This window comes from Eumetopias jubatus, unplaced genomic scaffold (genome assembly GCF_037043125.1).
Source record: "Eumetopias jubatus isolate StellerSeaLion01/CBP00866 unplaced genomic scaffold, mEumJub1_p1.0 scaffold_12, whole genome shotgun sequence".
Taxonomy (NCBI): Eukaryota; Metazoa; Chordata; class Mammalia; order Carnivora; family Otariidae; genus Eumetopias; species Eumetopias jubatus.
The window spans coordinates 107,695,042-107,720,502 of NW_028274818.1; the positions used below are offsets into that span (position 1 = coordinate 107,695,042).

The following is a 25,461-nucleotide window of genomic DNA, read 5'->3' on the forward strand; positions in this document are numbered from 1 at the left end:
AAGGGTGGAGTCCTGCGCACTTCTCCACATCTGTTGATCAAACTGCCTGGTGTTACAAGTGGGTTCATGCGATCTGAATTCAGAAGCACCCAGAGGTGAGCCTCAGTTAGGCTCTGACTGTTTACCCCGTGTTGCTTCTGTTTCAGGGATCAACGCTCAAGCCCGGAGGCTGCAGCGGCACCGTGCCAAGGGAACCCCAGCCCTGGCTTCGGGGGGTGCGCGGAGCCCCCCCCCACTCCAGCTACGCCGCACCATCAGTGAGAGCAGCCTGAGTGCGGCCACGGCCCAGGGCCCCGAGGAGCGCGGCCAGGACACCATGCGCTACTCCCTCTATGAGTCGCCCCACCTGCTCCTCCTGCAAGGCTACAGCCCCCAGCACGTGAGCCCGACCCTCCCCCTTCCTGAGCCCCCCCGCCCGCCCCGCCCTGCTGCCTGGAGCCCAGCGGGCAGTTCTCAGACTAGAAGGCCTCCTCCTGCCGCTAGCTAAGTCAGCCGTGAGCTCCTGCGGCCACAGTCGCTCTGATGATGATGAGGCTGTAGAAACGTGGTGGTGGGGACCACCGTGTGGGGCCATCCCAGATTCTGGAGGAAGTGGAGGCTTTCCCTGTGCTTTGTTTCCAGGGTGTTCTCCGTCCAGGCTACAGTAGGAGGTGGTGGGGAAGGGGCTCACCTGATACCAGGTTCCTTCTCAGAGAACAGTCTGCCACCTTCTAGATGGTGTCTGGGGCCATGCCGTGCCCTGGCTTTGGGGACCCCGACACAGGTCCACCCCCTTGTCCAGATGGTGGGTGCTGGGCGGACTCCTGTGGCACATGGCCTCGCGTGCGCTGTGGGAAGCCTTGTGTGAGGAGACCAGCATTTCCCACCACTCCTGTCGGGGCCCTTGGCTGGAGGAGCGGAGCTCTCAGAAGCCCCTCTGTTGGCGCTTCCTTCCCTGCTCACCTGTCCATGCCGACTTGCTGAGCTCCCTCGGGCGGTGCACGCCGTGCGGCGCCACAGCTTCCGGTGCCCGGGTCTTCGCCCCACCGAACCCGGCCGGGCGCCTGCACACCATAGGAATCGACAAGAGGCCAGCCGAGGGTTCCAGGCGAGGCTTTACCGGGGCTCATGCTCCAGCCCAAGGGCAACAGCACAAGGGAAGGCTCCTCAGGCTGACTCTCCATGGGGAGGTCGGGAGGGTTTCTTCAAGAACCAGGTGGGCAGAGGGGTAGAAGTGAGGGTTTTCTTGGCACTTGCGTACTCATCGTGCTTTTCCATACGTTGCATGTCTCAGTAGTGTGTTAAATCCCCACTCCTGGGTGTGCATTTTAGCATTTCAATGAGGGAGAGGTAAGTTGAGGGCTCCCGGTGGTCACAGCACACGCTCGGAGGCCAGCGTTGGGGTCCAAGCAGGTGCAGACGGGTGTGGTCTGGATCTCATGGGTTCTGCCCGGCACTGACTCACTGCTTTAGGTTGACATCCTGTTTTATGCGCTCCTAAGACCTACTGCTCCAGAAATGCAGGCTCAGGAGTTTTCTTATAGGAAGCTTTTTCTTTGCGGAATCGTTGCATTGCATTAGGGTTTTGGGAGAGACTGGAGTCCTGTCCCTATTCTGTCTCACGAGGAGACATCTGCTCTCGGTAAGCAGGAGCCACAGAGGAGATGCCTGCACACGGCGTGTGACAGATCACCGGCGGGGGTGGGGGTGCTCGACAACACTCGGTCGTGCCTGTGAACCAGGGTCTGTGCCCAGCGCGGCCCTTGTCTGGCCTCTGTTGTGTCCAAGCTAGAGTCATCCCTGGGTGTCTGGTGTTCCCCCGAGGCTGCTCTGGGAAGCCTCCACCCCTGGGGACAGGGTGGGTGCCCAACGTGCAGCAGGCTGAGGGCCAGCAGCAGGTTAGGAAGGACTCCAGGGCAGGGCTGGCCCAGGATGGCGGTCCTGGCCACGTGGCTTAAGTGACCAGACGGGGACACCCTTTCATTTTTTCCCCACTGACGGATTTGCCCAAGGTGGTGTCCTGCCCCTGAGGCCTGGGCTTTGCATTTCAGGACAGTCTGGTGTACCTGCTGAACCGGGAGCAGCACACGGTGGGCCAGAGGACCCCTTCCAGCAAGCCCAGCGTCAGCCTCTCGGCCCCTGACATCCTGCCCTTGCACTGCACCATCCGCAGGCACCAGCCCCCGGGCCCAGAGCAGGTGGGGAGTGGGCTGGTCCTGGAGCCCATCCCCGGGGCACCCGTCTCCGTCAACTTCTCGGAGGTGGGGGGCCGGGCGGTGGTGCTGCGCCACGGGGACCTGCTCTCCCTCGGCCTCCACTACCTGCTGCTGTTCAAGGAGCCGGCGCAGGCCCAGCCCCTGCCGGCCCGGGCCCTGGCCAGGCTAAGCGCCGTGCCGCGTGGCTGCGGGGTGTGCGGCGCTATGCTCCGGGCCCGGGACGCCTCCACCTCCGGCTCCATGCGGGCCACCCTGCCGCGGCCAAGGCTGCTGCACCTGGAGTTCGAGCCCGAAGTGGAGGATGCACTGCTGCAGCGCATCCTGACCCTGATCGAGCCCAGCGGTGATGACCACAAGCTGGCGCCTGCCTTCCTCCTCTGCCTCTGCGTCCAGCACTCGGCCACCCACCTGGAACCTGGCTCATTTGGGCAGCTCCTGCTCAAGATAGCTAAGGCGATCCGAGAGACGGTCTGGGTCAGTCACCGGGATGCCGGGCGCTGTGGCGGGGGCTGTTGGGGGGGCTGTGGCCACCTGGGGGGGGAGGTCAGGAGTCCCTCCTCTCCGAGGGCCGGCCTTCCCTGCTTGTGCACACCCAGGGAGCCTGGGGTGTCCTCTGTGGCACTGTGTCCTCAAGCGGTCGGCCGTGGCATCGGCAGCTCTGGCCGATGACATAGCCTGGAGCCCCGTGCTTTCTGCCAGGAGCAGGCTGGGCTTCTGCCAGCCCTCGGTGTGGAGCCCTTGTCAGCTTGGCGGTGGGGGCACAGGACTGGCTGACTTCTGTATGTGGAAACCCTTTCCTCCATCAGCATCTCTAGAGCACGGCACCACGCGTGCTTGGGCCTTGCTGCGGGGCCTGCCTGCGCATTGTCAGGTGTTGGCTAGCGCCCCTGGGCTCCACCCAGCGCACCAGCAGCTCCCCTCCCCTCCCGGAAATGGCTCCAGGCACTGCCAGGTGTCCCCTGGGGGCACTGCCAGCCTGTCCCTGCAGGACCGGGGCAAGCGCACTGCTGGCTGCCTGGGTCCAGCCCTCACCCCCCCCCCCCCCCCCGCCCAGCGATGACTCCCCGGGGACCCAGAGCATGGCTGGTCGTTACATGCAGTCCCTCCAAGAGACGCCCCTTTATCTCGGCCTGTAAACTGCATAGATTGTAGAAACTGGATAGAGTCCTCAGATTAAAATCGCACTTAAAGTGTTCGAAACCTTTTAAAAGCAAAAGCCAACATGGGCTGTCATGTCCAGAGGTTTGTGTAAGTTATCCATGTGCATCGCGGGCGTCTGAACCCACCTCCCAGGGTTCCCGTGAGGATTGATGTTGGGACTGTCCTGGTGTGGTCACTTTCCTCGTGTGGTCTGTGCACCGGCCAGGTGAAGTCCATGCCGTGCGGGAGCCTGACCACACCAGGGCCCGTGGTGACTGTCTACATAGACCACCGGCCCATCCCAAGTCTGCTCTGTGCCAGACACTTCCTAGTGAGTCAGATGCTCTGATGCAGGTGCCGTATCCCACATCCCAGCTGGGAAATCGAGGCTTGTCGGGGTGAACAACCTCATCCAAGGTCTGGAGCTCAGAAATAGAGTCTGGATCCAGGCCATCCCCTGCGTGCTTCCCCACCTGCTTCTCCCTGTGCTGTTCATGAGCCTCAGCCCTGGTCTGTCGAGAGCCCCAGATGTTTCATTTGTCTGTTTGTTGGGCATCAAGTGCTCTCTGTCCTACTCACTAGAGGCAGATCCTAGAACAAGTAACGGAGGCAGCCACTGGGGCTCTCCTTAGCCAGATAACAACCTGCTACTAAAGCAAGAACCATTTCTTGATTAAAAGAGACAGAAAATGTTGGCTAAGCCTGCGTCCTGCTGGATGTTTAACTGTACTTGTAAATACTCAAGCACACATCCATGTACTCCTTGTCCCGGCAGCTGATGTTGGAAAGTGTATGTTTGAAGCTTAACAGTATGAGTGTTAGTAGAGACTTCGTTCTGGTGTTTGTAAAATGTTTGACCTGCTTTATTATTTCTTAACGTGCCGGCGGTTATGTCAGCGAGCTGGGTGTAAATCGTGTCTGTTGCCGGAAGTGTGCAGGTCATATTCAGGAACGGAATGGAAAATTATCCTTCCCAGCCTTGCTTCGCGTAAACAGCCCGCATGGTACAGGATGTCTGCAACAACAGTGCTGTGGTTTTTATGTGGATGGTGGACCGTGGATTTAGTGGTGTTCTCATTGAGCATGTCCTGTGGTATCCTGTTTTTTCTCATGTTTGCTTTTTTGTGTTTATAATTGTAGGAGAAAACCAAAGAACTGGCGGAGAAGCAGGCACAGCTGTAAGTATGGCCCCCTTAGGCCCCTAGTTCCGTAGGAGACCTGCACCTCCCCATGGGGCCAAGACCCCGGGGGACCCCCAGACACCTCTGGGGTCAGCTCTGGGCTTCTGTCGCACGCCGTCCTTCTGTCTCCGAGTGGCTGTTTCCATTTCTGTGCTCGGCCCCCTGGGAAGCGCTGGGTTTGGGGAGTTAAAGCGAGCCTGCCTCTTTGGGAGAATGTACGACTCCCGACTTTGAGCTAGGGCAGTCTGTTTCCATTTGCCCACGTCCGTTTTCGTAGAAGGCACTGTTGACGCTGTCACACCGCTGCTGGGGTTTGGGAAGCTGTTTGGCATTAGTCAGAAAGACGGGCCTGTGCCGCCACCAAGAAGTGTAGTCCCGAGGGGGCCCCGCGGAGAGATGCCAGCACACGGCGGGGGGGGGGGGGGGCGGCGTAGGCGGTGTGCTCTTAAGTCCTTGTCTGTAAGCACAGATCAGAACAACCCACATGCCCCGTGGCAGTGTGCCATGTATTTGTGCAGTGGACACTTGGCGACAGTGAGCGCGACCACACTGTGTGCTTCGTCCATGTGGCGGAATCTGAGAACAGCCCCGAGCAGACAAAGCACCCGGCAGACCACCCACAATATGACTGAGTGTGCAATGTGGGTGAAGCCCACAGCTCAGCCGCCCCACTTCTGGAATGTGCGTGTGCGGTAGCACCCAAGGAGCCGTGGTCAAGGGGGTGGTCCCTGCCCGTTGCCGTTGGGGGGCACACAGGACATTACATCGCAGCTGGGTCCATGGTCTGCTCGGCTCCCGTGTCTGCTGCTGGTTTCTGGAAGCATGCTGTCACCACATGCATGTCCGTGTCCTCTGTGGTCCCGCACGGGGTAAGGAGGACTCGTCACTGCCCCCCCCCGCCGGCAGGGATGGAAGCCTGGGTCAGGAGCAGCGTAGATTTGCATTCACCCAGCTATCCCCCCCGGGCTGGAAGTTGAGCGCCCAATTCTTGCCGCTCACAAGTGTGCACTCCCTGGTTCCTGTTGACGTCAGGAAGTCAGAGTGACATCTGGGGAAGGGTTTGCTGATGAGTGATGTGCTTCCGAGGCGCGAGGCTGCAGGGGGAGGCCCAGGCTCTGCCGCCCAGCTCACCAGGGCAGAGCTCAGTGTAGACCAGGCCCCTCAGAGGGTGGTGGATGGGCACGGGCCCGCTAGGTTTTCCGTGTGAGGGGGCTGGCCTTGGGGGCGCAGGGGCAGCTGACTGCCTCACCCCTGCCCCCAACCCCCAGCTTGGGGGACAGTGAGCTTCCAGGGCTGTGTTGGGGCCTGGAGGGGATGGAGCTGAGGTTTTAGGGGTTCATGCAGCCCTCGCCCTAAGTACCTCCTCCTCCTCCTAAGTGCCTGCTCACCGGGGGGAAACCGAGGCCTTCCCCCCAGCAGCTCCTGCTGGTCTGTGTTCTAGAACTTGTGTCGTTAGGGCCTAAAAAGCAATCCTGGGTCCATCCCCAGGGAATGCTCCCTTTCTCCTCTTTTTTAAACAATTTTTGAATCACTTCCAACGTGGAAAAGCACAGACTATGTCAATCACCCAAGAATCCACACCCGAACTTTACATTATGAACATTGTGCCCCGCAGGCTTCGGATCCTCGTGTGCTGTGCTGCTTGTCAAATTGCGGTCGCCTGGTGCCTCTCACCGCATGCTCTCTGTGCATCTGTGACCCTCACGCCTCTCCCTGGGAGTCCGTGAGTGCGGGCGCTGCGCAAGCAGGTCTTCCGATCCATGGCCGAATCCCTGCGATTAAGCCCTTCATGGCTCCTGATTGTAGCATGTAGAATACTGATTTTTGTGGGCATTTTAATTAGCATTTCCTCATCTGAATTCATACATCAAATTGATCCAGGATTTTTTTTCCCCATTGTCCTGGTCTGACTTTAATAGCAAGGTTCACAGAAACTGAACTGGGCTGCCTGGTCTGTTTTCGGTTCCCGGTGTCAGGTTGTTGGAGGCGAGGTCTCAGGTGGCCCCGGGGTTGGCCCGTCCCATTTCTTCAGTGATTATTGGTGTATCTGGTTTTCAACCTCTGCTTGTGTTGATTTCAGTGGCTTCTGCTTTCGTTCTCAAAGTTACTGGAATAAAGTGGGACTGTTTTCATCTCTCATGGATTTAGTTCCCGTTGGTTAATATCTTTCCTTTTACCTTCCCCTTTGGTTTATCTTCTCAGGGATTTGTCTGTTGCCATCTGTTTCAAAGGACCAGTATTGTTGTTTCTGCTTACTTTTTCTTTGATTTCTGATCCATCAACCTCTTTATTTCCTTATTCTTGCATAATTTCTATTTTAACTTGATTAAATTGATTCATGAAGTATTTTAAACATCTTTTGAACTTAAAATTTAGTTTTTATTAGCAAAATGCTTTTGATTTTGTTTTCGATAATAATTTCTCTCCTGTATGCTTCCCAAATAGATTTAAAAAAATTTATATCAGAGCAGTCATTGATTTAATTTTTATTTATTTTATTGTTATAAAAAACACTTAACATGAGAACCACCCTTTTTTAAATTTTTATTGAGATTTTATTATTAGAGAGAGAGAGCACAAGCAGGGGAGGGGCAGAGGGAGAGGGAGAAGCGGGCTCCCTGTTGTGGGACTTGATCCCAGGACCCTGAGATCATGACCTGAGCCGAAGGCACCTGAGCCACCCAGGCGCCCAAAGAACCACCCTTTTAAATTTTGAAGTGTATATTAGCAATTTCCAGTCTCTCCCTCCCCAGCCCGGCCCCCTGGCAGCCACTCCGAGGCCATGAGTTGGACTGTCTTAGATAGCTCAGCAGCATCATGCGATATTTTTCCTTCTGTGATTGGCTTATTTCGCTTAGCATAACATCTTCAGGGTTCATTCGTGTCATAGCATATGTTGTAGGATTTCCTTGATTTTTAAAAGCTGAATAACGTTCCATTGTATTATATACCAGATTTTTTTTTATCCTTTCCGCCATCTGTGGACATTTAGTGTGACTGCATGTCGTCAGTATCGCGAAGAGTGCGGCACTGAACATGTGGGGCCCAAATATCTCCTGGAGATACTGATTTCAATTCCTTTGGGTAAATACCCAGACGTGGAATTGCTGGGTCATATGGTAGTGCTATTTGTAATTTTTTGAGGAGTGTCCATCCCGTTTTCCACCGCGGCTGCACCCTTGCACCCTTTTGCATCCCCACCAGCAGTGCACAGGGGTTTCCAGTTTCTCCATATACCCTCACCGACCCTTGTCATCTCTTGTCGTTTTGATGACGGCCATTCTGACAGGTGTGAGGTGAGCGCTCATGGTGGTTTTGGTTTGCGTTTACCTGATGGTTAGTGATGCTGAGCACCTTTTCACGAGCCTGTGGCCATCTGGAGGTCTTCTTTGGAAAAGTGTCTCTTCTGGTGTTTAACCCGTTTTTTATTCAGGTTGTTAGTTTTTTTACTTTTGAGTTAAAGGGGTTCCTTATAGATTTTGGAAATTAGCCCCCTCTCGGATGGTTTGCAGATATTTCTCCTGCTCTGTAGATTGCTTTTTCACTCAGTTGATGGCTTCCTCTGCCGTGCAGAAGCTTGGCTGTGTGAGGTCACCCCACTTGTCTGGTTTCGGAGCCCTGTCCATGGAATTGTTGCTTCCACTCAGTGCTCGCCTGAAGGGACGGGACGGACCCCGCTGCCGCTCATCCGCGCGCTGCCGTGTGTGGCTGTCTCAGCCTGCGCCGGCAGGTGTGCATTCGACGCTGACCTCGCCGCGATTCGACACCGGAACTCCAGCTGGCAAGACCTGGTGGTTTATTTGTCAGGAGAGGCCGGTCGGTCCCTCTGAGTTCTGGGTGAAATTGAGAAGGGCAGTGGATGTTGAAAACACAGTGGAATTTGGCTCCGAAGAGCCAGATGAATCCCTTCTTACTGACGTGCACCTCTTCACGCCTGTGAACACAAATGCGCGTGGCGTGCGCGGGCGCGTGGCACGGGTTTGGAGCGGCACTCGGGGCTCCGGGAGGCGGGCGGGGGGCAGTGGCGGACCCACCTAGCTGTGAGAACAGGGAGACCCGGCCTGAGGCCAGCTCCTTCCCTCGCTCGTGGGAGCAGGGCGCACAAAGAGGTCACGCTGTGGTGACACGGGTGAAGTTACGTCAGCAAGAACAACAAAAGTGCAGGCACAAGAGGAACGTGCAAATCGGAGCCTGAGGTCCCCACCTCGGGGCCAACGCTGCCTCACAAGCCCGCCACCCCTGTGGCCCCCGTGGCTTTTCCTGTGGGCCCCTTTCCCCGCGACCCTGGCTGTGACCATCACGAATGACAGGGAGCCCCTGAGCTGTTGTGGCGCCCACCAGGCAGGACAGAGGGCCCAGTGCCCTTGCTGGGCCCGGGGACAGCACTGTCCTCGCAGATGCCCCGCTGCCACCTGGCCTGCCCCTCATGATCCGCCAACAGCGATATTGCTCGGGCAAGGGGTCCCTGGGACCGCTGGACAGCCAGCCCGGTGTCCCCCTCAGACAAACCTGAGTCATGTCTGGGTGGTGTGATCATGACTGCACCGGAGACCGCGCGTTCCGGCCGCTGCAGCCGCCGGGCTCGGGCATCCTCAGAGGCCGCCACAGCGCGGCCCACTGACCTGCCTCCGCCGAGTGGGTATGACGAGATGGGGGATCGTGTCCAGAAAGACCGGCCGTTGATGCTTGAAATTGAGGAGTTCCCAGAGCTGAGCTCAGCCTCGCCACATCCACCCTAGACTTCTGGAGAGGTGGTGCCGGGAGCTTCCTGTCACAGCGGGCGGCTCACAGGCACGGGGTCCTGCATCCCAGGGGCTGGCGCTTGGGAGACCAGAGGCGAGGAGAGGGGGCCCGGGGTGGGTCTGGGCTTGGCTGGAGCCCGCCGGACGCTGGAGGCGGATGGCCCTGACGTTGCCATTGTCCCCTAGATAGGGAGCACGGAGCCTCAAGGTGTCGGCCTGGGAGGGAAGAGGGCCTCTGGAGGAGCTTCTGGCTGAGCTGGCTGCCCCCCAGGCTTGTAACCGTGATCAGAGGGACGGGAAGATCCCAGCCCCGTGCCCAGCGCCTGGTAGCTTTCTGATTTAATGAGCTGCAGCGACAGGTTCAGCCCTGGTGGGGGAGTCCGTGTGGACAGTGTGTATGTGGGCGGTGCCGGGCCCATCTCAGGGGCAGCCTCTGGTTTTCTAACGGTTAACCCTAAATCTTCCAGTGCCGTGCTCTGATTGCTGTCTGGTCCACTGACTCCCGAAGCCATCTTCCAGCTACGGTCACCTAGTTCTTAGCTAATCTTGCCTGTGTGCCTCCCACAACAGTTTGTTTGCTGTTTGGTTTTTCCGTTAATTACGTTAACGTAAATAACACACGGACACTCCTGCTCCTCGTTCCGCGGGCCGGGGCCGCTCCCTCCCGGGGCACACACACATTTGCACACACTCTCCTCTACGCTCCTTCGTTAGTTACCCCAGTCCCAGAGGGATGATGTGAGAACAGTCTACAAGAGCCCTTTACCGAGGGCTGTGGCCCCTGGCAGTCCTTCCTGCGCCGCATGGAGGGCACGTGCCTCCGGCCTCTCGTGTCCCACGGCTTGCCTGTGTACCCCCTTTCCCAGCCTGGCTTCGGTGGGGTTGGTGGTGTCCCATTGGAACGTCCTCATGTGCCAACTGCTGCATGTGGCCTCCCGGGGGACTGTCCAGGAGTAACTCTGGGTCCTCTGTCTTGGCAGCCAGGAGCCCATCTCCCTGGCCAGCTTCCCCATGGCCGGCCTGGTTCCAGACCTGCAGCACATCCTCTTCTGGATGTCTAACTCGGTGGAGCTCCTGTACTTCATCCAGCAGAAGTGCCCGCTCTACATGCAGAGCTTGGAGGGGGAGCTGGACGTCACAGGTACCACCTGCGGCCGCTCCCGGGCGGGGGCAGCGGGCCGTCCCCTCGCCGTCCCGGGGTGGAGTCGGCCGCTCGAACCGAGGGAGGTGGCACTGTGTGTGTCGGGGTCCCTCTGAGGGGGGTGGTGCTGGCGGTCGGGCACCCCCGCCCCTCGCGTCCCGGTCGTGTCATGCACTCGGCGCCTCCCACTGCGTGTCGCCTGCAGAGGCCGGTGGAAAGCGCACAGGGCCTCGGGCCAGGCTCTCCCTTCCGGGGCGCACCACGGTTTCCAGGACGAGACCCGGTGTCCCCGGGGGCTGGTTGGCTTCAGGGACTCCGCCACAGGGGATGCGCCCGCTAGAATCTGTGATGGCAGCACTGACAGAGACTGCTTGGGGCAGCCGACGGGGGCGGGGGGGCTTCTAGAAGAGGGTGGCGGCGGGCCGGGCCTGGGGGCCGGCTGGGATTTCAGCTGCGTGTGTCTGGTCGTGGCCCTGGAATGAGCGCGGAAGAGGGTGGGGCTGCAGCCTCCCATGGGTGAGCCTGGTTTTGTACCCCGGTCCCTCGCTCTGTGGCAAAACTGGAGCTGCTCAACCCCCTCTGTCCCTGTGGTGGTGGTGGGGCGTGGGGGGTCCCGGGCAGGCAGGGTCGGTGGCCCTGCCTCTGAAGGCTGCCCCCGGAGCTGGGAGGGAAGCCAGGCAGGCACGCTGGGGCCTGGCCGAGGCTCCCCCCTTGGGCTCAGTCGCCGGACACTGCCTGGCATGTGTGTGCTCAGTGGCGTGCCCCGGGGGTGGCTGTGGGCTCCGTGTGGGACAACCCCGAGCAAAGAGCCCTGGTGGCGCAGGACCCTGCCGAGCCCCCGGGAGGGGCTAGATTTCCAGAGCTGAGGGGCTCCTGGCGGCCGAGGATGAGGGGCGGGGGACTGCACGGGGCAGGCTGTCTTACTGTGTGCTGGGTCGGCCGCCCAGGAGCTATGCGGACGGGTGGGCGGAGGGCCGGCTGGGCTGGTGCCGGGCCCCGCGGAGCCAGTGGAGGAGGCCTGGTGGGGAGGTGGTGGGGTGACGGGAGGCAAAGCGGGTGTGTCTGCATCATGGCTTCTTCGTGTGTTCTTATCCTCCGCCTCACAGTGAAAAGGACGTTGGGAGCTTCCTTGGGCTTCTGTGGATATGTAGAGGGACGTACTGGAACATTCTGTGTCCTGGTGGGCATTCAGGCCTGCTGACCTGTTGCCCCCATCCCCGTTCCCCTTGGGTGGACGTGGTGTGAGGCGTCCAGTGAGACCCCCCTGCTGCGCTCTGTCCGCAAGGCCTGCACCTGAAGCCGCTGGTTTCCTGGCTTTTCCCCCGAATGTGACGCAGATGACCTTCCCTGTGTGGCTCCAAAGCCAGGACCCTCGCTCTGCTCCCGCCGCCTGGGCTGTCCTGAGCTTGGTGCTGCCAGAACCCCGGGCCTCCCTCTCACCAAAGCCGCTGGTCTCCTTGGGGGCCTCCAGCTATTCTGAGTGGAGGGGCCCCGCTTCTTGACATGGTGTTGGCCAGGGAGCTGCCGGGCCTCTGGCTTGTCTCCAGCCATGCGGCCCTTCTGTGCAAGATGCCAGGAGGTTGGGGGTGTTGACAGGGAGTCCCACCTGCTTTGGCCCCAGCAGTGGCAGCTGGGGGAACTGCCCCCTCTGTGGCTTTTGGGCACAGTGTTGGTGGGTGAGGCCTGCTGACACCTCATCTCGTCTGCCCCGATTTCACACGCTCTGCTGACAGGCTGTGGTCTTTGGGCCCCAACTGGGCCTGCCTCCTGGGCACAGGGACCCTGCGTCTGGCTGTTTCCTTAAAAAAGGCTTCTTGGGGCTGATGGGGGCTCTGCTTCCTTAGATGTGGCTTCTGCTCTCGGAGGAGGTTATTTTTGGTCCGGGGCCTGGATGTTGTGCAGCCCAGGCGATGCTGGGGGAGAGCACGCGGATGGCCGGGGCCCCGCCCCCGTCCACCCCTGGGACCACGCGGGCTGGGAAGCCACAGCGGGATCTGAGCGTCCCACAAACAATGTCCTGCGTGGTGCAGGCGCTGGAGGGCTCGGAGGAAAAATCACATCAGCAGAGGGCAGAGGCGAGGTTAGAGTCGCGTCTCGGCCTCCTGACCTTCAGCGGGAAATTTCTGTGGGAAGAATTCTGAAAACAGATGTCATGTCCTGAGCACTGGAAAATCGCCTTTTTGTTCCGCAAACAATCTTTGTTGTCCGACACTCTTATCCAGGACGCCTCCCTCCTACAGGCAGATGGAAGGTGGGCCCATTGGGGTGGGGGCTGTTTTATCCACTGAGCGCTCTCTGGGAGCTTTGCGGCTCTGCCTCAGCACCTGTGGATCTGGGGGCCCTGAGTGCAGGCCCCTGGCCCTCCGCGAGGCTCGTGCGAGCGTCAGCTTGGTCGGAAACCCCAGCAGAGCCTGCACCAGGGGTACAAGTGTTTCAGCTGGTTTTCCAGTGGCGTCTGAGAGATTCGTGTGGCATCTCCTGGGAGCCTCCCCGTGGCTGCTGAGTCCTGGCCGCCTGCTCTTTCTGCCATCCGTCCTCCCACCAGAACCCCCATGCCTACACGGGGGGTAGAGGTGGGCTTTCTTGGACAAGCTGGCCACGTAGGAGGGCTGCTCCAGGCAAAGGGTTTGGAACTGGTTTCTTGGCCCCGTTCCTACTGGCTTCCATCGGCTGTGGGTCGTGTTTGGTCTGCAGGTGCCACGGTCAGCACGGGCAGCCTTGCATGTTTTTGTAGGCCTGGGGTGCTGCAGCCCAGCAGCCTAGTAAGAGCCTCTTGCTCCCCCAAGCCACGGGGCCCTCAAAGTTGCCTGATTTGCCTCTCCTCTGAAGCCCAGTGAGGCTGCTGGGAGCAGCCAGACCCCACCAGGCTCAGTCCCAAATGAGACCCCACAGGTTGGGCAGGGGGGCAGGCCTCTGGCTTCCCAAGCCAGGCAGTTCCTGGGAGGTGAGGCCTTTGGGGGTGCTCTATGGGCCCAGGGGCAGGAGAGCCCCAAGCCCTGGAAAGAGAAGTGCCTCGGACAGGGATGCATCCCTGTTTGTAGGGGTGGGGTCTCTGATGGACTCGCATGCTCTTTCCATTCTGTTTGTCCAGCAGTGGGTGGTCTGGGTCCCTGTGCTCCAGGGAGGCCCCGCCAGACCCAGCACCTCCCTCCCAGTCCTGGGACGAGAGTCCTAGACCGTGGGGCCCACGCTGTGTGATAATGAAAAGGCTGTAGCCGGATGAGCCACACTGGACACACATAGCCCAGCCGCCTCCCTGCAGCTCCTGTGATGAGTGAGGCTCTGAGAGCGTGGGAGACGAGGCGGAGCGTCCAGGCCGCGGGCACTCCTGCTAAGCGCTGGTGGGACACCGCGTGTCTCTGCATTCTGGAGGCTCCTCAGGACATTTCCGCCTTGGTGGGGTTCTCTGGTATTGGGGTCCCTGTGGTCAGTTTGGCCTCTTGCCTTTACAGGAACCCCTCCCAGAGGGAAGGCATCACCGGGCATCCACTGACACCCCCGTCGCCCCACTGGGCAGGCCCCCCAGGCTCAGCTCCAGCCCGTCTGGGGAGGCCCAGCCACCCGGGCCTGTTGTTCGGGGGGACCTGCATGAAGCGGGGCTGTCGAGAACCCTGCTCTCAGAGCAGCGTCTTCCCTGCAGTCTCTCCCGGGTGCTGGGGGCAGAATGGGGCACGTAGGCCATTTGGTTTCTCTCTCCTTGGAAACGTCACGCTTCTGTGGAGTGATGGTCTCCTTTGGAGCTCTGGCCGATGTTCCTTTGACCTGCGTCCGGGGTGAGAGGCGGCTGCAGGGGAACTGGGGCAGAATCTGCTCTTGCTGGGGCAGCTGGTTCGGTGGACAAGGTGTCTGGAAACTAGTCAGTAACGAGCTTCAGATGGGCCTCGCGTCACTTTAGCATTGCCGGGCCTGGAAGCTCGGGGCTGGCCGCCTTGGCCAGCATCTCAGCCCTGGAGCCCCGGGAAGGTGCGGCAGTCGGGTGTGCGGCCGGCCGGCCGGGCTGGGTGGCTTTGGTTATCACATCCCCAAACCCAAGATGGGGGCTTGGGTGGGCGCACTCCGGGGGTAACTGGGCGCCCTCCACGTCCCCACACGGTGACCGTGAGCTGCTGTCTCCTCGCAGGCTCCAAGGAGTCCCTGTTCTCCTGCACGCTGACGGCCAGTGAGGAGGCCATGGCGGTCCTGGAGGAGGTCATCCTGTACGCCTTCCAGCAGTGTGTGTACTACGTCTCGAAGGTACGGCGCTGCCGGCTCGTTGACAGATACGGCACGGTGTGCTCCTCCTGGCCCTGGTGCCCCTGGGTGCAGGGGCACCGGGATGGGGAGAGCTGAGGATTTTGAGCTGGACAGCTGCCCCCACGCACTTGAACCCTGGCTTCCAGCTCCTCGCCCTCCTGCTCGCCCCACCCCTGTCTGGGAGCCCGCCGGCTGTGCAGGGGCCTGTGGTGTTGGGGAGCTGGAGGGCTGGCTGCTCTGGGCAATGATTTGGAAGGTGGAGCTCATGCTCCGTGGGCACTGGTGGGCACTGGAAGCACCGTGGGCACAATGGAGCCTCAGGGTAAGGAGGGGGGGCACAGGCAGGGGAGTGGAGAGAGGAGGGGCCCCTGTGGCAGGTGGTCCTGTCTGGGGGAGCCCAGAGGATTTGCTGAGACTGAGTTTTAACTTAGAGGGATTGGTGGCGGCGTGGAATCTGCCACCCTGCTCTCCAGCAGGAAGCAAGAGTGGTTAGCTGGAGACAGCATGCGGGGGACAGTGCTTGGAGAACCGGATTCCCTGTCTGTTCCGCATGGAGTTCAGACGGTCGAGTCAGGCAGCCCTGTGCTCAGTTGCTCCCAGCTGCATGGAGCCCTGGGTTGGGAAGGGCACAGCCTCGGTGTCTTGGCCAAACAGGAAGGAGCCCCCCATCCATGTGCCCTAGGGGTCTGAGTGGGGATGCACGTTGCCCTTAACCTGTCACCCCAGGATCACCTTGAGATGTGGCAGCGGGGACTCCCCTCGGAGGTGGTGCCTTCACCTTGTTTCTGGGGAGCAGCCGATGCTGCCCCGTCAGCCCCGAGGCGAGTGTGGGTGCCTGCCATCCTGCCAGGCCTTCCACCGGGGCCGTTGCCTGGTCCCCAGGCTGCTGCGCCCGGCTCAGCTCCGCGGGAGGGGTGCTCTGGTACTGGGGGTGTGGTCCCTTAGGGGACCAGCCGGCTGCCCCCTTGCCACCCTTCTGTCTGGTAAGACAGGAGGGGTGCAGCCCCCCCCAAGACCTGTGGGGCGTCTCCAGCAGCCCTTTGGCCCGGGCTCTGTGCCCCTCCTGGTGTCCTCCGCAGCTTTAGCCAGAGCTAGTCCCGAGCCCCCATGGCCCCGGGCAAGCTGGGGCCCGTTCGGCAGGACCTGCGATCTGGCCCAGGCGGGGGGCTCGTGTGCAGCTGGGGTTTCCCTCTCATCCCCAGTCCCTGTACGTCTGCCTCCCGGCCCTGCTGGAGTGCCCCCCTTTCCAGACGGAGCGCCGGGAGAGCTGCTGCCCTGCCCCCCAGCTACCCGAGGAGCTGCGCCACGCCGTATCTGTCTACCAGGCCACCCTGGACCTCCTGCGGCAGTTCCGGGTGCACCCCGAGATAGCCTCCCAGGTGCTGGCCTATCTCTTCTTCTTCTCTGGCACTCTGCTCTTCAACCAGCTCCTGGACAAGGGTGAGGCCCGGGATGGGGAGTGCGGGGACCCGACCCCTGCTGCAGAAGCCGCGCGGGTGCTGGGGCGTGCTGGGGGGTGCCGAGGCATTTCGCTGCCTGGGGTTCAGGTGGGCAGGCTGGGGCTCGGGGCAGCATCAGTGTGCGTCAGCGTCTGCACTGGCCCCGGGGTGGGCTGGGGGTCTGCTCGGGCCCTTCCTGGTTCCTGTTACCCCCACACAGCCCCACTGGGGAGCGAGGAGGGACTTGGCCTCTGCCCCCCAGGCTCCTCACTGCCAGGGGCTCGGGGTGCCAGTTTCTTCCAGCCCCAGGCCCCGCTGGGGCACGGGGACATGAGCATGCCACGCATGCAGGCCCGTGGCACACGTGTGTCACCAGCGTGGTGCCCCCCGGCTGGTCGGGCTCCATGGGCAGGATCCGGGTGGGAGCAGGGCGTCTTGGCTGTAGGTGTGGACAGTCTCTGCACTTGGGATTCCGTGGCTGTCCCAGCCCCATCCGTGCCCCCCCCCCCCCAGAGAGGGGTCCAGAAGCAGCCTAGTGGCCTTGGAAACCCACGTACGGTTGTCAGGCCTGTCCCCAGAGGCTTGGAGTGGGGGAGGACAGGCGTTGGGCTGCCCCCCTAGGGAGGGTGGGGGGCACGCCTGCCATGTGGGGAGCAGCTGGGCGTCACCTTCCCTGCCCGCTCCCAGGCCCCTCTCTGAGCTGCTTCCACTGGCCCAGAGGCGTCCAGGCCTGCGCCCGCCTGCAGCAGCTCCTCGAGTGGATGAGGAGCGCCGGCTGCGGGGAGGCCGGAGAGCGCTTCTTCCGGAAGCTTTCCTGCACACTCAACCTGCTGGCCACGCCCCGCGCACAGCTCATCCAGGTAGGGCGGCGCCTGAGAGCTCGCAGAGGGGCTCCCCTCCCACAGCCCTTCCCACCTGCAGGCAGGAGAAGGCCCCCGCGATGTCAGACCCCACACGGCACGGGGGGCTCTGCACGTGTGATTGAGGTTGGGGGCCCCGGGATGGGGCGCTTACCCCGGCTTGTCTGCTGGGCCCTGAGCACACAACCCTTCGAAGTGGGAGAGGGAGGCAGAAGCGTGGGTCCGACAGAGGACGGGAGGAGGGACTCGACGGCCCGGCTGGCTCTGAAGACGGACTGTGCGTTGTGGCGGCCTCCGGAAGCTGGAACAGCCCCTCCGCTGAATTCGGACGGCCCAGGAGCGCAAGGAGAATGCAGCCTCGCTGGCTCCTCGGTTTGGGCCCCACGGTTGCTGGGCGTCTGACCCCCCAGGACTGTCAGGGTGCACATTTGCGGTCACTTGTCGGAAGCAGGACAGGAAGCTAGGACGGCCCCTCCTTCTCCTCCCTCGGTAGCTACCCGACAGTCGTCACGGATGATCCCTGACACCAAACCGGTGGTGTCCCTTTCCTGCGTGGCCAAACACCCGGCGCGTCCCGGGGATGACGGGGAGAGGTCCGCACGGCTGGCGCCGCCGGGAGCGTCTGGACCAAACGGGCACCTGGGGCGTAGCCAGCAGGAGGCTCCTGCGGGGACCGCGGACCTGCCAGCCCGCTGTAGAGTTGGACCCTCCGCCTCTGCCCCAGGATCACCACACAGCAGGTGTCATCTGGGTTTGGGTCACCGGGGCTCTCAGTAACGGTGGCAGCTGCCGTCCGCCCCGCAGCGCGCGGTATGACCAGCTACCTGCACAGTGACCTCTGCTTTGCGCTGGCCATGCCGAGGCCCCCGGCCAGGATCGCGTAGCGCATGCGGATAGTCTGCCATGTGTTGGGGACTAGGTCCTGCTCAGGTGTCTTTTAAGTTACTGGATTTTTATTTTTTTTTTTAATTCTAAAAGTGACCCATGGGTTCACTAGAGGCAGTTCAGAAACCAGGCACGTGTGTGCGGATCGCAGATGCATCGTAGGCATCTGGTTGGCTTCTTGGTGGCACGAGCCCCCGGGGGGACAAAGAGCACGGAGGAGACGGGCCCCGTGGAGGCCAGGAGGCGGGTGACCGCCGGAGCAGCGGAGAAGCCTGGCTCCTGGGGAAACCGTGTAGCCTCCACGCGCGACGGGGACAACAGGGCCGAGAAGGAAGATCCTGGCGCAGGAGCGGAGCCGCCAAACCCGAAGGTCTGTGGGCAGACAAGAGAGGAGCCAAAGGCCCAGAGTGGCTCTTCGAAGAGTGTAATAGAGTGGGAAATGACAAACCGCCAGCATCGAGACGAGGAAGGGGACATCTTCAGAGCGAACGCCGAAAAGGAGTAGGAACGACTGCATCTCTGTCGTGCCGGGAAAACACTTATTCGTAGCGGGGGCGCCTGGCTTCCCGGTCAGAGCTCGCCATGGCTCTCCCCCGACGGACACGCGCGCCGAGGTCACGGGCCCTCGTCAGCACGAGACGCACAGGACGAAGCAGCACTGGGTCCTCGGCCGCCCCTTCCTGCGTGGCCGGCGCCCGCCCCCCCTCGCGCCGCCAGAAGCCCCCGGCTGATCTCTGGAGTGTTGACGACCCAGGGTCTCCAGGCCAAGAGATCAGGCGTCGTCCTGACACCAGGAGTCTCGTTCCGGAAAGGGGGCTTCCTAGGGGCCAAGGAGCATCTGAGGGCCGGAGGCCGTGGGCCGTTGCCTGCTCGGTGGGGGCAGGTGCCGGCCCGCCAGTGGCGGGTGGTCGGGGACAGCCCGGGCGTGGGCTGCGGATTGGGGTGTGGCCGCCAGCCGGCCAGGCAGACTCGGCTCCCGCTCTGGGACAGGAGAGACGGCCGTGGGGAGAGGGGTGGGGGCGCACAGATCGGGCTGGCAGGCTTCTCTGTAAAGGGCCGGGGGGGGGGGGGTCGATACTTCAGCCTTTGTGGGCCACAGAGAGTCGCCATCCCGAATTCTTCTTCGTCTTAAGCCCTTCATAAAATGTGAAAACCACTCTCAGCTGGAGGGCCCTACACACACAGGCCTCGGGCCATAGTTTGCCTTCCCCCGAAACGGACTTCTCAGGGAGGAAGAACTTAAAATACATCTTCATAAAGAGACGACTTAGCATCTGTAAGACAATAACCGCATTCTATAAATAAAAGAACCAAAGGATTCTTGGAAACTAGAGCTGGCAGCAGAGAGGAAGGATTCCGAGGCAAGAGCCGGACACCAAGTCCCGGAAGTCACCCAGAATGTGTCCCCGCACTTGGGGGAAGGCGGGCAGGGGAGCGTGCTGGGCCCCCGGCGCCCTGACACTGGCTCTGGACGGCGCACGGCCAGGGGAGGGAAGCCGGGGTTCTCGGAACTGAGAAAACCAGGAGGCACCGCCTCAGGCCAACAGAGGCCGTCCTGAGCTTGGGGGGGGGGGGTGTGTGTGCGCGCTCCCAGCGCTGCCCTGTGCCCTCCCCGCAACGTAGCCTCGGGCCACGCTTGTCCCTCCGGCAAAGGCACTTGCTACCCACAGCCCAGGCCCCTTGGCAGGAAGCCCAGAAGAGAGAGAAGCAGAGGGGTGAAGGCAAAGATGGGACGAGAGAAGGACCTGCCAGGGAGGCCCAGGCTCCAAACAGTAGGAGGTGGTGGCCGCGGCACAGGGGGGACCGAGACGTCCCCAGGCCCACCCGCCCCGAGGTTCCGGAGAGCGCAGCGCCGCGGTGTCAGGACCACGGCCGCGAGAAGCCTGTGAACTTCCTGGAAGAATAAAGACGGGACACACGCCGAGGATCAGCCGTCAGAGCAGTTTCCGAGTTTCAAGGGCCACATCAGAAGCTGGGGGACAAGGGAGCCGCTGCCACGGAGAGCATGAGTGTGGACCGGGCCCCCTGACGGCAGGGGCAGTGGTGAGGGCTTGTGTCACAGAAATGAGAATTAGCCCAGAGAGCAGAAAACAGGGTTCCAGAGCACGAGAGAGGAGGGACATCCCTGGCCCGTGGAGACCAGGGTCACGGAGGATGGTGCAAGTTGTTGCATTTTGCACACGAGCTCAGGCTGCTGGCCCCCCCAGAGGAGGACTCCCTGTCCTGCGCCCACAGAGCCAGTCTCGGGGCCCCAGCCTGGCGGGTTGGGTCTCAGGCGCTGGGAGTCGGGAATCCCCTCTCTTTCCCCGGATCCCCAGGGCTCTTTGCCGCCCTTCCCAGCCCTGCGAGGTGACGTGGGGAGAGGTACGTTCGGTGGACAGAGCACTGGGTGTGGTGCCTGCTGGCCGCCCCCCAGGAACAGCCCCCCCCCCCCCGGCTCTCACCCTGGACGCCCATGGGGCTTTGACCTCCTCACTGACCTCACGGTGCCAAAGGCCCTGCATGAGCGAGCTGAGAGCACGTGGCCAGGGAGCCCCAGCCCTCTGCCCCTGCCCCCAGAGCGCCTAGAAGCCCCCCCCCCCCGGGGTGTGGCTGTGCCATCCAGGGGCCTCTGACCATGAGCTGCTGCTTGTCACCCAGATGAGCTGGACAGACCTGCGGGCCGCGTTCCCCACCCTGAGCCCCGCGCAGCTACGCCGGCTGCTGACCCAGTACCAGCTGGCCTCGGCCATGGGCCCCATGAGTGCCTGGGAGCCAGGTGTCCAGGACAGCCCCGATGCCTTCAGGTCAGGTGAGCTGCCTCTGGGGCAGGAGCCAGGGGCCTCGCGCACCATGTGGGGGCAGAGGGGAGCCTCCTGGGGGACTTCCTGGAGGAGCCTGGGGAGCATCCGGGACCTCCCCCTCCCCGGGCCACCTTCCTCTGGGCGCGCCCTGCCCCATCCCCCACCTGGGGACCCAGAGACCCCCACAGCGGGAGGTCAGAGTCCACAGTCCCCCTCCCCATCGAGGAGCCTGAGCTTGGGGCCTCGCTTGGGGCCTCGCTTGGGGCACAGCCAACCAGGAGGAGGGCAGGGCCCGCACCCTGTGTGCAGAGATGGCGTGCCTGCCACATATGTGCAGGCACACAGCCTACATTGGGCTCTCTGGGTCTTCTCTCTCCGTTGCGTGATGCACATGGGACACAAAAGAAGGGAGAAGACACAGCTGGAAATAGGGTCCCCACCCCCCAGGGCCTCGGCCTGGATGGAGCGAGTGCTCTGAGCGGGACTCTGGGCTTCTCACTTCTGAGGCCTGCCCTGTGGCGGGCGCCCTGCTGGGGGCAGCTTGGCCTCGTCCTGGGCGGTCACTGGATGCAGAAGGGCCGAGCGCTGGTTTGGGCAGGTCACTTTTGACTAGATGCCTCTTGGCTGTGTCCCCAGTCCCACTGCTGTGGGGCGGGGTGGCTGGCGCGCCTGGGGGTCGGGGCAGGAAGTCTAATCCTGGCTGGGTGGTCCCTTCGTCCTCCCCGCGCCCCCCCAGAGGAGGTCCTGGAGTCGTACGAAAACCCCCCACCCATCGTGTTGCCAAGCGAGGGCTTCCAGGTAGACTTAGAGGCGGACTGCCTGGATGACAGCATCTACCAGCACCTTCTCTATATCCGCCACTTCCTGTGGAGCCTGCGCAGCAAGCCCAGCCCCGTCGGTGCGCCTTCCCAGCCGGAGTGCCTCGAGGTACCCGGGCCCAGCTGTCAGTGCATGGACTCCGGTGACGGGTGGACAGGGGCAGCCAGCACAGGGCCAGGCTGCCGCCCCTGGGAGCTCCCAGAGCCCCTTTGGTTTGGTTTGTCCCACCATGCCGGGCAGCTCTTTCTCCACCCCGTGCCCTCCCCCGCCCCCCCAGGACCCGCACCACACCACCCCGGAGGGGCACCCCGAGGGCCAGAGCTGCCCGCTGGTTTCCAGGGGAGCCCGTGAAGCCGGCCAGGCACGTGCTCTGCCTTCTGCTGGGGCTCCCCGCGCACAGGGCCCTCCGGGAAGGCAGAACCGCGGGGGTCCCCAGGCTGGCCCCTCGCACGTAGACTCCTCGTGCCTGCTGACGCCTCCCAGCACCCCACTTGGCCTCGAGCCTGCCGTCCCCGACTGGCCCGAGCCTGGCAGCACCTGTGGGAAAGCACTTCCAGAAGGGAGGAGGAACGTAACTCTAGAAGGTGAGACGTGTCCCCGGGCTCACGCCGGCACCCAGCCCTGCTGCCACCTGGCAGAGCCGCTGGGGGTCATGCCGCCCACGAGGCCCTAGTGGCATGTTTGGCCTGGGCTTGCGGTGCCTGCGCACGGACGCCCACAGCCTGGGATGCCGGAGGGCAGCTGGGCCGCGCGTGGCCATCTGTGGGACTACGTCGCTCCGCCCAGGGCAGAGGAAGGGATGGCCAGCTCAGGGGACGAGCACAGAGAAGGGCTGAGGTGGGGGGCGGGGGGGCTGTGCCCCCATGTGGGCTGGACGGGCCATGCTCTGGCAGACTTCGGAGCGTGTCCCGAGGGCAGGGGTCACACGGGTAGAGCTGGGCCTGAGGTAGGACCCCTGCCTCGTGGTGCTGGGTCTGCAGCCAACAGCTCGGACCTCCTGGGGAGAGAAGACACAGGAGCCTCAGGGGGGCCCCGGCTCAGGAAGGGGGCAGGCTCAGACATGGGGTGGATGGACACGGAGTCCCCTCTCAGAAGGTGCAGAGGGAACGGTCTCAGGAGAGCTCCGTGGCGGGAGAGGGAGCCTGAGCAGAGCCCCCTGCTCAGGCCCTGGGAACGGCCGGCCTGACGGGGACTTGTGTCCCAGGGCAACCACGGGGGCGCTGGAGGTAGCCCCTCGCGGGCACACGTGGCCCCGAGGGGGTCTGCACCCCTCCCCGACGGCAGTCGGGGACCTGCTGGGGCTCTGTGAGCACGCTTCCCAGAGATGGGGTATGCTGCTGCGGCAGCGTAGACAGGGGCCCTTTTACTTGCCCGCCCAGGAGACGGTGCGGGTCCCGAGGACGAGCCCCCTCCGGCCCCGTCCAGCTGCAGCTCCGGCACCACGGAGGACTTCTGCTATGTCTTCGTGGTGGAGCTGGAGCGGGGCCCCTCGGGGCTGGGGATGGGCCTGATCGACGGCATGGTGAGTGGCCCCCGGGGCTCCGCCTGTTCCATGATCCCTCTCTACGGGCCCACAGCTTTTGTGGTCAGCACCAGAGGAAAGCTGGGGACCAGGGGCTGGGCGGGGGCGGGGGCGGGGGGGGTGTCCAGTGCTGCCCCTGCAGACCCTCTGCAGACCCCGGGAGGGAGCCCTTCCCGGGCGCGTGGGGCCCTGAGGCTGCTGCCTCTCCCCCCAGCACACACCGCTGGGAGCGCCCGGGCTCTACATCCAGACCCTGCTCCCGGGCAGTCCCGCAGCGTCGGACGGCCGGCTGTCCCTGGGGGACCGCATCCTGGAGGTGAACGGCAGCAGCCTGAGGGGCGTCAGCTACCTGAGGTACCCCTGCCCTCGTGCCGCAGCGGCCAGGGGAGCCCCGGGCCCGTGAGCAGGTCTGGTCACGGCCCCCCCCCCCCGCCCCCGTTAGAGGTGAGGGAGTGGAGGCTCAGCGGCTCCACCGACCTCTGCTGACACAGCAGGGACCCCCTCAAGGCAGGGGTGGGGCCCCATCCCAGACGCGCCGCCCCCCCCAAGCCTGCCCCGAGGCTGGGCCTGTGGTGAATCCTGTCTCCCCCCCCCCCCCCCCCCCCCCCGGCTTCAGAGCCGTGGACCTGATCCGCCACGGGGGAAAGAAGATGCGCTTTCTGGTTGCCAAGTCTGACATGGAAACGGCCAAGAAGCTCCGCTTCCGCACGCCGCCGCCCTGAGGCTTGGCCACCTCCCGCCAAGCTGTTCCCGTGTTCCTTGCTGTGGATGATGTACATCTTAGTGTATATTTTATTTATATGACAGATAACACTAAGTTGTGATGTTTGTTATGGAGCTCTTATGTTTAAAGATTTTAATGGAAACGTGTAGATTCAATAAACTATATTTCGTAATCTCACGGGATGGCGGTGTGGGGAGCTAGGGTGGGCGCGGGACTGGGCTCCCTGGGAGGACACAGGATCCTAGTGATGCCCGCTCTCTGCCCCCCACCCTGTCCCGAAGCAAGGAGCTCCTCACAGGCTCAGCATAGTTCAGAGAAAGGTCTAGAACCCTCTGAGCCAGGCCCTTGCAGTGAGAGCCTTTACCCACTCGAGGCACCCAGGCCTCCTCCCCCACCCCCCACTGGCCCCTCTGCTCATGACAGCTGCGGCTTGGCCGGCATCCCCCAGGTCACCGTCCCTTCACCCCGGCACGAGACTCACCTCCTTCTCCACCAGGCGGCTGGCCGTGCTGGGGGGTCGCGGTGACGGTGGGGTTCGGGCACCCGCGTGCCAGGTGTCTTCGGCAGGGGCAGCGGCGGCAGCCGCACGCAGCTGGCTCCTGGGCCGCCTCCCAGGGTGCGGAGCTTGGGGCTGGGCTCGGGGCCAGGGTCCTCCTCTCTGGCAGGAACAGAGACCTGGGGGAGGATGGGTTCTGGCCAGTCAGCTGCCAGGGGTCTCAGGGCGGGAGCCCCCCGCCCCAGTGGTGTGCTCGGCCAGCCCCGAGCGCGGGGGTCCGCGCAGCTGCACGCTGCCCCCTGGTGAGCGCAGGAGGGAGGCGCGCCTGCACCTGCTCCAGGCCCTAGGCGGCTCCTCGGAAGCCCCACCTGCAACTGAGTTTCCAGAAAGCTGGATAACACGCGTTTTTTAAAAAATTCATTTTAGGGCGCCTGGGTGGCTCAGTCGTTAAGCGTCTGTCTTCGGCTCAGGGCATGATCCCAGGGTCCTGGGATCCAGCCCCGCGTCGGGCTCCCTGCTCCGTGGGGAGCCTGCTTCTCCCTCTCCCACTCCCCCTGCTTGTGTTCCTGCTCTCGCTGTGTCTGTCAAATAAATAAATAAAATCTTTAAAAAAGTTCATTTTAAACACGATGATTGGACCCAAAAGGAAAATGCTTAGAGCCTCAAACTGAAGCAAGGGTGCAAGTTCAAGGAGACCAAGAGCAGCGTCGTTCGCCACTCTGTGCGGTGAAGAAGACAAAGCTGTGGGGCCGAGTGGGGGACCCCACGTAACTAAGTTCCCAAGGGGCTGGAGCCGTGGGAGAGGGGACATACGCAGAGAGTTCACGGCAGGCTCCTTTACTGCTCGCAGCCCCTGCCCCCACCACTTTCCAGACGAGGAAACACGTGCAGAGAGACTAATTTTCTACATCAGCCGTTGCCATGACGCTCTGAAAAAAACAGGAGGGCCGAAACCAAGCTCACTTACCCTCAGCACAGCTGGAGGTGGTTCCGAGCTCCAGGAGGGGTCCTCCCGACCTCTTAGGCCGACACACCGGCCAGGGACGTTCTCTTCGCCACGGTGAACGGCAAACGTGCAAGAGGCCGAGCCCAGCTCCCCAGCACATTTCAAGCTCCTGTCACCTCTGCCCACAGCCTGTCGGCCAAAGCACATGGCACAGCAAGCCCCCAGTCAGTGGGTGGTAAGCACGCCGCCCCCACCACCAGCCCACAGCAAGAGTGTGGGCTGCAGACCCAGGGGGTGAAAACTTGAGACCCAGAACTCAGTCTGCCCCTTGGGAGCCCCCCCAGCGTTTGAACTC

General features: G+C 62.5%; 1 protein-coding gene and 1 long non-coding RNA gene across 2 annotated transcripts in view; one reads left to right on the forward strand and one right to left on the reverse strand.

Moving 5' to 3' along the window:
- Positions 1-23,804, forward strand: part of RADIL (Rap associating with DIL domain) — a 135,473-nt gene extending 111,669 nt beyond the window's left edge. Inside the window, 14 exon segments of the mRNA XM_088017077.1 lie at positions 147-379; positions 2,031-2,669; positions 4,476-4,513; positions 10,239-10,399; positions 14,520-14,632; positions 15,835-16,072; positions 16,759-16,931; positions 20,457-20,607; positions 21,336-21,526; positions 21,696-21,989; positions 22,249-22,273; positions 22,765-22,940; positions 23,155-23,294; positions 23,557-23,804. Coding sequence (XP_087873203.1) covers positions 147-379; positions 2,031-2,669; positions 4,476-4,513; positions 10,239-10,399; positions 14,520-14,632; positions 15,835-16,072; positions 16,759-16,931; positions 20,457-20,607; positions 21,336-21,526; positions 21,696-21,989; positions 22,249-22,273; positions 22,765-22,940; positions 23,155-23,294; positions 23,557-23,662 — 2,678 coding nt within the window. The 3' untranslated portion in view covers positions 23,663-23,804.
- Positions 18,225-20,240, reverse strand: LOC148162886 (uncharacterized). The gene is made up of 2 exons (XR_015766418.1): positions 19,562-20,240; positions 18,225-19,090 (listed from the first exon to the last, which is right to left on the reverse strand). It is a non-coding gene; the product is annotated as an uncharacterized LOC148162886 (long non-coding RNA).
- Positions 23,805-25,461: the final 1,657 nt, after the last annotated feature.